The 12,300-nt window shown below is 39.9% G+C and overlaps 1 protein-coding gene across 9 annotated transcripts in view; it reads left to right on the top strand.

Moving 5' to 3' along the window:
* The window catches only part of TBC1D4 (TBC1 domain family member 4), a 177,757-nt gene that overhangs the window by 101,392 nt on the left and 64,065 nt on the right, over nt 1-12,300 (top strand). For all 9 annotated transcript variants that reach the window (XM_072760708.1, XM_072760707.1, XM_072760706.1 and 6 more), the window contains exon 2: nt 10,790-11,377. In XM_072760708.1, the coding sequence (XP_072616809.1) occupies nt 10,790-11,377 (588 nt within the window). The remainder of the gene's footprint in view (nt 1-10,789; nt 11,378-12,300) is intronic.

Here is a 12,300-nt window from a genome sequence, read left to right as displayed (position 1 = left end):
TTTTATCTTTTTGGTAATATTTATATAAATATCCATATCCAATAAAAGAAATATGGAATTATTTTTTATAAGCAATACAAATACTTTATAACCCAACTGTGTACCTCTTATTTGGTAAGGTAGAGAATTGTATTTCTTTTTTGCTTAAATGTATGCAAACTTTTTCCAAAACGTCTTCTTTTTTTTTTTAAGATTTTATTTATTTATTTATTTGAGAGGGAGAATGAGAAAGAGAGAGCCCACACATGTACTTGGGAAGTGGGGAGGAGCAGCAGAGGGAGAGGGAGAAGCAGACTCCCCACTGAGCATGGAGCTGGACAGTGCAGTGAGGCACCATCCCTGGATCCTGGGATCATGACCTGAGATGAAGGCAGACACTTAACTGATTGAGCCAACCAGGCGCCCCCACCCCAAAATGTATTCTTATATAAATATTACTTATATAGGATAGCTTCGAATCTCATCCTAGGCAGAAAAAGCAGGTTACCTACATGATTTCATTTAGGGCACAAAATCTCTCCTAATTGCTGGCTCATTCCTGAATTTCACGTGGTCCATGTGTTCTCAAGTTCAACCTTAGATTAAAATGCACATTTTCCCATGAGGGGTTTTAGGGGTCACATTCAACATCGTCAGAGCATAAAAAAGGGTAGCTTAAGAGGTCTAAAGATCATTTCACCTCACAATTTTGCCTATAGTCAGCTTTGAATTGCATCGTTCAGTGTTCCATACTGTGTTTATCTTCTTGCCCATCCTCACCTCAGCTGATGGTCATTTTTTTTTTATTTTACTTAGGAAATTAAAGGAGTTAGAGGAGAAATTCTCTATGCCCTCCATTCCATCTTCCTGCATCTGTATTTTTATATTTTGCCTTTCCCTTTCAGGTTAACTGTCCATGTCCGTGGGTCAGTTCAGACTCTTCCAGTGTGCCCTAGATGCTGCTTCCTTTTGCCTACTTAAGAATATTTCCAGCAATACTGCCTTCTTCCTTCAGATCATCAATTTCCCCTTTACCATTGGATATTTTCTATTAAGGCTGTCATTTCTTACATCTAGGAGAGAAGCCTCTTTTGATTCACTTGTACCTACAGCTGCCACCCTAATAGGCTTCCTGGACCTCTTGTTTTGGATATTGTTCCCAGAATTTTCTTTGGAGCCTACTCCTTTAAGGACTTTGCTCTAAGTCCCCACTAACACTTTTATTGTCAAAGTCACCTTGTCCTCTCATGTTGCTTACTCCATCCTTCCTTCTTGGAAACCTTTCTTACTTGGCTTCAGAATATCATATTCACCTTGTTTTGTCCCTGGGTCTTGTATTTTCCTTTACTCACATTTCTGCATTTCCTGGACTGTAAACATGGGTGCCTCAGGGCTTTGTCTTTAAAGACATTCTCTTTGCCTGGCTCTCTATGCCTCTCTCTGTCATCATACCTACTCTCCTATAAACTCATCTCAAGGCTTTGAATACCATCCATATATTAATGCCTTCCAATTTTTCTTTCTGTGCTTTCTCCTCTTCCCTGAGCTCTAGACATATATATTCATGTATATATCTCCCCTTAGATGCCTATAAGCTTCTCAGAATTAATGTGTCTAAAACTAAGCCCCTGCTCTCTGAAGCCTCCCCTCCTCACAGCCTATTTTACCGCCGCTCTATTTTTCTGGTTCCTCTGGCCAAAACCCACTAAGTTCATCCGTGCCTCCTTTCCTTCTCTTGCATGCCACATTAGATCCATCAGCAGGTCATCTTGACTGTGTCTTTAAAATTATATTCAGAAACCTTCAGTTTCTCACAGCTTCCTTGCTGTAACTCCTCTGTGAGCCCCTGTTAGCTCCCCCTGGTTGGGGGCAGTGGCTCCTGCTCCTTACCCTTGCCATCTCTTCTTCACACAACAGGCAATGGGGGCCTTTAAGTATCTAACTCAGCACCCTACAGGGGCATTGTCTCTCACCAAGAGTAAAAGCCAAAGTCCTTCCAGGGCCCTGTGTGATTGACATGCCTCCTGGTCCCCACAGCGGCCTCTTTGATAATCTCCCTCACATCCAGCCACACTGGCTCCTCTCTGGTCCCTGAATACGCCAGGCAAGTTTCTGCTTCAGGGCCTTTGTTCTTGGTGTCCTGTCTGCCTGGAATGTTCCTCCCCTAAATATCTGTATGGCTCACCTCCTTGCTGACTTTAGGTTTTTATTCAAATATTCCATGAGAGTTCTTTCTCTAAAATTGCAGCTATTATGCCACCCCCTCCAAATTTTTTATCCCCCTTCGCTGCACCATTTTTCTCCTTGGCAATTTTACTATCTAGAATCCTTTATATTTTACTTATTTATTATACCCCCCCACCCCGCACTGCAATTTAATTTTTATGAAGGCAGTATAGATATATTTTGTCAGCGGCTCCTCACTTCCTCCGTCTCTTTACAGTATAAATCCTGCTTACACTGTAGATTTAATTAAACATTATAGAATGTTTTCACTGTTCCAACACTGCGTCAGGCACATTTACACAATTTAATTTTCTCACCTTGTCTCTGAAATTAACAGTGTGATTCCTATTTGATGAATGAAAAACTAGAGCCTGGGAAAAATGTGCAGTGTCTTTACCACAGATAATAATAGATACTGGAATGGGGCTGTCAACTCAGGCCTCTCACATCACGTCATATACTTTTCTAATATACCACACTAGGGACAAATCCACTTTTTATAATAATGATTTTACCTTTTTGAAAGGGAATTTTTTTTAATAATAAATTTATTTTTTATTGGTGTTCAATTTGCCAACATACAGAATAACACCCAGAAAGGGAATTTTTTTTTAAGATTTTATTTATTTATTCATGAGAGACATAGAGACAAAGACATAGGCAGAGGGAGAAGCAGGCTCCTCGTGGGGAGCCTGATGCAGGACTCGATCCCAGGATCCGGGGATTATGACCTGAGCCAAAGGCAAATGCTCAACCACTGAGTCACCCAGACGTCCCTCGAAAAGGAATTTGAAAAGAACTGCTCTTGTTGGTCCTTCGCCATCTAAATTCTTATCCCCTACCCCATCTTTTGTCTTGTCATGCCATTTCTCTCCAGCACCAAACTCAACTATTGAGAACACTTGTAAATTTGAAACAGTCATAAATGCACAAGTCCTATCTTCCAGCAACAGTATTCAGGGACAGGAGCAGTGAGACAGAATGGAAGGGGAGAATTTAGCAAAAGGGCTTTAAAAACTTCCGTCTCTGATGCTTAAGCTAACTAGAAGCTACCAAGAAACCTCAGTTAAAGAGGAGCTGAGCCAGAAATGAGTTTGGAGTAAAGTGGCTGAAAATATCTAAAGAGTAAAGTCTGGTCTGAGAGGAAACTGTCTTGAGTCTCAAGCCTGTGTGGCTCAGAAACCAACTGGGATGACTGTAGGGTTAAGTCAGGAGATACTCTGCTTTCTTTGGCTCTAAATAGTCTCTATTCTGTAATCTCATCCTGTTTTTCTTCATTGGTGTAACTTTTGATGTGAAGTTTGTTTTCATATCTATAAAACAAGATAGTGGGGATTGGTGATTTCATTAGGGCACCTTTAGTGTGAAAATGATGTGATTTCAAAATTCTGCATTACTTTAGTGATTCTGAATCTAGACCTAGTGATAATCAGACCTCTTTTTACTGTGCAAAATTTCCCTTAAAATATAAATTATTATTTATATTTTTAACCAGATACAAAGAATTATCTGCAGTACTTTCAGTTAAAAGTTAAGATTGTTTTTAAAAATCACTGTTCTTTTTTTTTTTAATTTTTTTTTTTTTAAATCACTGTTCTTATTGAGATTATCAGGCAGCATCACTTTAAAAATGACAACATAGACTGTGCTTCCAGATAACTGGGGGCTGGAAAAACCTTCTGTGCCATCAGGTAATGGGTAGCATTTCTTTAACATAAGTGAAGGATTTCATGGCTCAGACATACCTTCTGATTACTTTTCACTGAAGAGGAGATTTTGAAAGCCAAATAGAAATTATAACATTAAATGACCAAAATGTTTTTTTTTTCAAAATGAAGAGTGATCTTTTAAAAATTTTTTAAAAGATTTTATTTATTTATTCATGAAAGACAGAGAGAGAGAGAAAGAGCGAGAGAGAGAGAGAGAGAGAGAGAGAGAGAGAGGGGCAGAGACACAGGCAGAGGGAGAAGCGGGCTGCATGTAAGGGAGCCTGATGCGGGACTCAATCCGCATCACACCCTGGGCCCAAGGCAGGCGCTAAACCATTGAGCCACCCAGGGATCCTCTAAATTTTTATTTATTTGAGTAATGTCTACATCCAATTTCGGCCTTGAACTCATGACTCTGAGGTCAAGAGTGGCATGTCCTTCCCACTGAGCCAGCCAGGTGCCCCTTATTAGTTTAAGTAAAACATACTTAGAAGGGAAGTCTGCCCTCCTCCTAAAGGCATGTATTACTTTCAAAGCAAATGTATTTCTTTTCATATTGTCTCTCTTGAACTGAGACTAGTTTAAATTGTTAATTCTTCTCATCAGGTAGCTTTTTCAGTTTACTTGAAATGCTTGCTAGTATTTTTTCTTAACTTTAAATAATACTTTCCCTCTCATTTTTGTACTTGTCTAAATTTTTCTGTGCCTACTAGAATTATTATAAAATGATTAATAATGAATCAAGCAGTTAAGCTCATACCAATTGTAAAAGAATTTATCCAGTTATTGTTTTTGCTTCATGTTTTAAGCTTATTTTCATATTCATATTTGTATCCATTTTTAAACATTTACTGAAGTTCATCTGTTCACTTTTTTTGTGTGGAAAAGACTTCATACTATAATCTTTTCTTGACTTCATAGTTAATAAGCCTTAGACACTTGTGATTATTTAAGCAGCATAAAAAAAGACAATGGTTATCAAACTTAAAATGTTTCTTTCTAAAGAGAGCTAAAACTTCTGCTCTTTAGTCCTGAACAATCAGTGTGTTTCCTGATTGCAGAGACAGGAAATACTTTACTTTTGAAGCAATAACGGTTATTCCTGGGAACTTTTATAATTGGCTGCATAGTGATAACGTGGACGTTAACAAATACAGCGGGATTACTGCTGGCTTATTTAAAAAGGAAAAGAACTTCTTAAGAGTGACAAAAGGCTAATTATTGAGGACTGCATCAGGTTGGCATATTTAGTGCTCTTGGAGAACGACTTTCAACCTGCTTCCTGACCAAAGGTATCTTTCCCTAGTGCTTTTTACAATTCAGGTTTTTCTCCAGTGTTTGCTTAGACCTTTAAACATCCATTGTGGTTCTTTTAGAATTTGTTTTCTTTTGAAGTCCAGTAGAGTGTAATTCTTAAAATACCCCTGGATTTCTTGGAGTGTGATAACTAATTATGATAATTAATGAGAAACCACAGCATGACATCCAGGGATCTAGTGGCAATTTTTTCCCCCTCTAGAATGAGGAATTGCTGTTGTCTGATTTTTGATATTTGAATCTAAATTCTTTTGTGAGGTCACTGAAGGTGTAACAACAACTTACTGGCTTAAGGTGGCACTGTGCTTTTTCTTAATATTATGAGACATTTGAAAAAAGCCCTGTTGATTTATTGTTTGTTGAATTGACTATTGTGTGTTAATGAAAATGAATAATTTCAATTACTTATGCTATTTCTGGTTTAACAGTAGAGTAAATTTTCATCTCCTTGCTCCTGTATTGACATTGGTGCAAAAATAAGCTCACAGAAATGTGGATCTGGACGAGGTCTTATTGACTATCTATCTAGCCCCCCTGCCCTCTTTCACTGGTGAGGAAACACTAGGATGCAGAATAGCACAAATTCTTGGCAGAGCTGGGGATAGAATACAAATCTCTCAGGCCCTGTTGTGTAGAGTCTTTTTCATTATTGTTGTTTTGTGTTAAAGATTACATGCTACAGAATAAAAACCTTGCCTTTAGTTGTCATTAAATCCTCATCAGGTTCCATATGACATAGTCAGATTCTGAGCAATGGAACTATTCATAGCTAGAGTATGAGTAACTAGATTATGCACCTGGAGCATGTAGTTTGAGGTGCTCTATGGCACTGGAGACATTTCTTGACATGTACGTTCACTTCCCACTTGAGTGAGCACTAAGCAGTGTGAAAAGTTATGGCTTTCTATTTTTGGGAGTGCCAGATCTCGAGTTAGCAAAAGGAATTTACTAAACCTATATAAATCCTAGAGAACTTTTATCAGGATTCTAGGAAGTTGTTCACTACTATTTATACTTCAGTTTCCTGACAGTAGTTACTCAGTTTCTTCTGAGCATGGAATACTTTTCCTAGCAGTCACATGGAAGAGCTCTAGAAAGAACAAAATCACCACCACTTAGTCTTCCTGTTAAGAGTTTACAGTACAATAGTAGACGGGGGAAAAAAGAGATGTTGAAAGATAGGATACATATGAAGAATTAAAGTCATTCAAAAACATAAAAATGTACTTATAAATATATCAGTAAATGCTGTCCTAGAAGAGAATGTTGTTTCCCCAAAATATCAGGAGTATATGCAAGGACTGGGCTGTTTATTTCTCTTGTGCTGCTTCTGACTGACCCTTCACATTAAATGCCTCATAGGTTTTCATATTTCTCTAATAAGTCATTTTCCCACTATGGACATTTTACTGACCTTTATCAGTGTCTCTCTCCTGGTGTGGGCTCTGAGTGTGTTGGCAGGGGCTGTACAATGTTTAATGTGTGTTTTCTGTGTAATGATAAGCAAAAACAGAGCTGGCTGTTGATAGGTCAGGTGGAGCCTCTGCATCCCGGTCATTGAAAGCTGTTGTTGGTCATGACCTGAGGGGGAGAGTATTATGGCACAGTCAAGAACTCAGATTATGGGAAGATGAAGTTCCAATTCAGTTTAGTCAAGATGATAAGCTTTGCTTATATAAACTGGGTCATTAACTGAATTACATTTAGGTTCTGAGCCTTTGCCTGTGGTTGCAAAGAAGTGTCAATAAGACTATAGAAATTCAGCCCCTAATCAGTTCTTCACATATGAGAGCTCTCAATTTAATGGAAGAGAAAGGGTATAAATGTGTAATACAGAAGAATTGAGGCACCTTAGTTTGAATTAACTTTATTTGTAGTCTCAATCGTAGAATATAAATCTAAAAATAGTTTACATATTTGTAGCAAGATCAAAATCCTGCAGGTCCAAAAAAATTCTTACAGATAATATTTCTTCTGTACTTTACAAAGACATTTTGGAAATTTATGAGCACTTGGCTTGCAAAATTAGATGAAAAGTATTTCCTGAAATATGGTTAACAAGGAAGAAAGCATCCAACTATCTTAAAGTTTTGCCTAGCGGCTGCTAGAATCATTTTGCTTTTTGTAGGGTTGAATATCTAGCTCACTCTCCTTAGCTTTGGCCCTGGAAAGATACTAAGGCAAAAAGAAAATGACAGAGGGTTAAGGTTGCTGGTCATGTGTTAGTACAAAACACCTGACTTCTTTCCTGAGTCAGGTCAGGTGTTCAGGGTAGTCATTGAAACTATAGCATTTGGACTTTATTCTTTCATAGGAAGTATTTGACCAGCAAGCTGAAATCCTTATGATTTTGAACTGTGAGTGTTCTGGCATTGTATCCCAAATAATTACGTCAAAGAGAAGTTCTGGTTTCAGAATTGGTGCTAGAAGATTTGAAGATATGTGTCTAAATGTAAAACAACCCTGAATATAAAATAATCTTCTTTTCCAAAGATAAAAACTACCCTCCCCCCAGTTTCCTCCCCCTCCTCCTCTTCCTCCTCCTCCTCCTCCTTCTTCTTCTTTTCTTTTTTTTTTTTTCCCCTTTGGCCAACATAAGCATGTACTTTGTACCAGAAAGCATTTTAGGTTCTGGGATATGAGGGAAAAAAAAAAACAAAACAGAAAAGACAGAAATCACTGCCCTCCTAGGGTCTGCATTCTGGCAAATAAATTATACAGGATGTTAAAAGAGATAAGTAAGAGATAAGAGATAAGAGAGAAGTAGGGGGAAAAAAACCCAGGGATTGTTGGCTGTGTCAGTGTATGTGTATGTTTTGGGGTGGGGGGGCTGTGCTTTCTCACAGGGTGGCATTAGAGCATTGATTTAATGAAATGAGGGAGTGAGCCATGCAGTGAACTGGGAGAGGAGCATGGAGCTCAGAGCTCTTGAGGGAGGAGTGGGGAGGGGGCATGTTCTGGGAATAGCTAAAAGGTCTGTTTGGCTTCAATTGTGTGAGAGGGAGTTTAGGAGTAAGGTCATAGTGAATGCGGTTAAGATGAAAAGCTGAAACTATAGGTTGATTAAGGTCATGGAAGACATGTAGCCACAGGGCATATTTAATATACATATGTCATATGCAGATGGCATGGGCCCTTAGGGCATTGTAAGGATCTTGTCTTTTATTCTTAATAAAATGGACAGCTTGGAGGATTTACAGGTGAGTAACATGGCATTTGTTTCAGAAGGATTCTAACTTCAGTTTAAAAAGGATCCTCTGGCTTTTGAGGGTAGATTGAAGGAGGCAAGGGACGGACACCGGTTAAAAGATTAGTGGGTAAACAAGTAAGAGATGATGATTTGTATTCTGTTATATGACTGTACCACATTTTATCTGTTTGCTTTTGTTTTTTTCAGTTTTATTGAGATTTAATTGACATACAAGGTTGTATTAGGTCAAGGCGGATAATATAATGATTTGATACATGTATATATTGGGAAATGATTGCCATAATCAGTATAGCATCATTCACCTCACATAGTTGCAGGTTTATTTTTTCTTTTCTTAGAAGTAGAGCTTTTAAGATCTACTTGATTAGCAACTTTCAATTATATAATGTAGTATTACTAGTAATAATCACCATGCTGTATGTGATATCCCAGAACTTACCTTGTAACTAGAAGTTTGTACCTTTTGACTATTCCAGCACCTCCATCACCTCCTTTGCCCCTGGCAACCACCAATCTATTTTCCTTATCTATGAGTTCAGTTTTAAAAAAAGGCACATATAATTGAGATCACCCAGTATTTCTATTTCTCTGTCTAGCTTATTTCAATTAGCATGATGCTCTTGAGGTCCATTTGTGTTGTTGCAAATGGCAGGATTCCTATTTTATGGCTAAATAATATTCCATTTATACACTTATATTTATATCTGTATATTATATTTATTCATTATAGATAGACCCTGAGGTGGTTTGTATGTCTTGGCTATTGTTAATAATGTTGTAGTGAATATGGGGGTACAGATATATTCTTTGAGAAAGTTATTTTGTTTCCTTTGGTTATATACCCAGAAGTAGAATTACTGGATCATATGATGGTTCTGTTTTTATCTTGAGGAATCCCCATACTGTTTGCCATTTTAACTGCCTCAGTTTATGTTCCCACTAAAACAACGTGGAGATTCCCTTTCTCCACATCATTGCCAGTGCTTATCTTTGGTCTTTTTTGATGATAATCACTTGGTAAGATGATATATCTCATTCTGGTTTTGATTTACATTTCCCTGATGGTTAGTGAGTGTTCACGTGATGAACATCACGATTGGTTGGGACTAAGGCTTCTATGAATATTTGTGGACAAGCTTTTGTGTGGGCATATTTTCAGGGCTGTTAGCAAATCTCTAGGAGTGGGATTACTGGGTCCTGAGATAGGTCTATGTTTACCTCCTGAGAAACTCCCAAAAGATTTTCTAAAGCAGTTTTGCCATTTTACATCTCTGCATACAATGTATGAGAGTTCCAGTTGCTCCACATCCCAGCAGGCACTTTGTCTTTTTGATGTTAGCCATTCTAATAGGTGTGTGTAATGTTATCTTACTGTGGTTTTAATTTGCATTTTTCTGATGGCTAATATTGATGAGTGTCTGAATCTTAATCTCTTCACCCAGAAAGTTTATTTTATCCTCATTGTTGAAACTTTGGTTTCTTTCAGCTGAGACTTCTAATAACTTTTATTTATTTTTTGCATTTATTTTTTTTCATGTCCAGTTAATATGTGTAAGTGTGTACTTTTTTCAATGTTACTTTTTAAACCTCTGACCGTTCATAATACTTAAAGGATATATTATGATTTATTAAAAGTTGGCAGTGGGGATCCCTGGGTGACGTAGCGGTTTAGCGCCTGCCTTTGGCCCAGGGCGCGATCCTGGAGACCCGGGATCGAATCCCACGTCGGGCTCCCGGTGCATGGAGCCTGCTTCTCCCTCTGCCTGTGTCTCTGCCTCTCTCTCTCTCTCTCTGTGTGTGACTATCATAAATAAATTTAAAAAAAAAATTAAAAGTTGGCAGTGGCCTGTTTGGTCTCACAGTTTTGTTTTTGGGAAGCCAATGCATTTAAAATGGGAAAGTAGAGCAGCCCTGTGGCTCGGCGGTTTAGTGCCGCCTTCAGCCCAGGAGACCCGGGATCGAGTCCCACATCGGGCTCCCTGCATGGAGCCTGCTTCTCCCTCTGCCTGAGTCTCTGCCTCTCTCTCTCTCTCTCCCTATGTCTCTCATGCATAAATAAATAAAATCTTTAAAAAAAAAAAGTTAAAGCTGATGATGGGAAATAGTATAAACAACTTGACTTAAAAAAAATGGGAAGGTATAATACATTAAATTTTCTATTTTACCTTTATTTGTGTCTGACAGTGTAATTTAATTTTACCCGTTATCCTATACAGGGTCCGACTATTACTTTTTATGTGTTACCATTTAGGACGAGAATGCATTGCATGTGATAGGAACAATTCTGGGTAAACCTAAATTGTCCCTAAATATTCAACTGAAACGCGGATTTTAAATTCCTTTCCAGGTTCCCGATGTCATCAGCAGCATAAGGCAGTTATCTAAAGCTGCCATGAAAGAGGATGCCAAAGCCAGCAAAGACAACGAGGATGCCTTTTACAACTCCCAGAAGTTCGAGGTCCTGTACTGCGGGAAGGTGACGGTGACCCACAAGAAGGCGCCGTCGAGCCTCATCGACGACTGCATGGAGCAGTTCAGCCTGCACGAGCAGCAGCGCCTGAGGCTGCAGGGCGAGCAGCGCGGCCCGGAGGCGGGCGCCGACCCCGCGGTCTTCGAGGCCCCGGCGCCGGGCGCGGCCGCCGACATCCTGCCCGAGGAAGGGGACGGCCTCCCCGACGCCCAGCCTGCCTCGGCAGCCGCGGCCAGCCTGCCGGGGCCGCCCAGCTCTCGGGGGGGCTTCCCCGAGCGCATCCTGGAAGATTCGGGCCTTGATGAACAGCAGGAGTTCCGGTCTCGGTGCAGCAGCGTGACTGGAGTCTTGCAAAGGAAAGTTCACGAGAACAGCCAGAAACCGCAGCCGCGAAGGAGACACGCCAGCGCCCCGAGTCACGTGCAGCCCTCGGATTCGGAGAAGAACAGGACGATGCTGTTCCAGGTGCTGCCAGGCGGGGCGCTGGCGGGGCGGGGCCTCAGCGCGCGCGGGGGGGGGGGGGGGCAGCTGGCCCCGCCCCATTCCGCACTCTGCAGTGGTCCACTCAGCTTCCGCTCCATCCTGCAAGCAGGGAAAGCAGGTGGACAGAGCAGCAGAGGAAAGTAGAGTAGGGCTCAGAGGCCACGTGGAATATGGATTTTAGGAAGTGAGGGGGCAGGGCACGGAGAGACGAGGAAGAAGCAATTCAACAGATTACCCTTCATATCACCAGCATTTGCCTTAGGTTGATTCTTAAATAGATGTTGTGTCTTACAGAGGATTTAAAGATGTGAATTTGGGCAAGTGTGATAGGCATGGAGGCGAAGGGGGAAGTTTTCCTTAGAGAAGGAAAAGCCTAGAGACCCACAGATGTATTTTCAGATGATGTTACACAAAAAAGGAGAGTGGGTCTGACAACTTCCTGGATTCGTTGCTAAAATAATGTGCAAGCTGTATTATGGGTGTAAAAGATACACCTTAATTAGAAGGTAGTTTTTGAATTTCTACAGGATATAGAAAATGTCAAGTTCCACCTAAAAGAACTTGAGTCAAAACAATGCCCTGGAGAGGTTAAGTCCTCTTGACAAGGTTAAGCTTGTAAGATGTGAGTTTTCTTGAAAAAAAAAAATGAGCAACTCTTCTCCCTTGAGTAGGAAATTCCACAGCGTACCTTGGTAAACAGTCCCAGTGTGTAATACTTGCTTATCAGAAGTTCATGAGTTCTTTTGTTTTGTCCTGTTTTGCTTTTGATAACTCTAGGCATGTAATGAAAGTATCCACAGTCTTTTTTTGGGTGATATGTTGACTGAGCTTCCTCTCTTTTTGGGACTATCAGATTTATTCATTTTCTTAGCCACAGTTATTGATGTTAATTTCTTTGGTTGGTG

This window comes from Vulpes vulpes, chromosome 6 (assembly GCF_048418805.1).
Source record: "Vulpes vulpes isolate BD-2025 chromosome 6, VulVul3, whole genome shotgun sequence".
Taxonomy (NCBI): domain Eukaryota; kingdom Metazoa; phylum Chordata; class Mammalia; order Carnivora; family Canidae; genus Vulpes; species Vulpes vulpes.
This window is presented reverse-complemented; position numbering and strand designations above follow the sequence as displayed.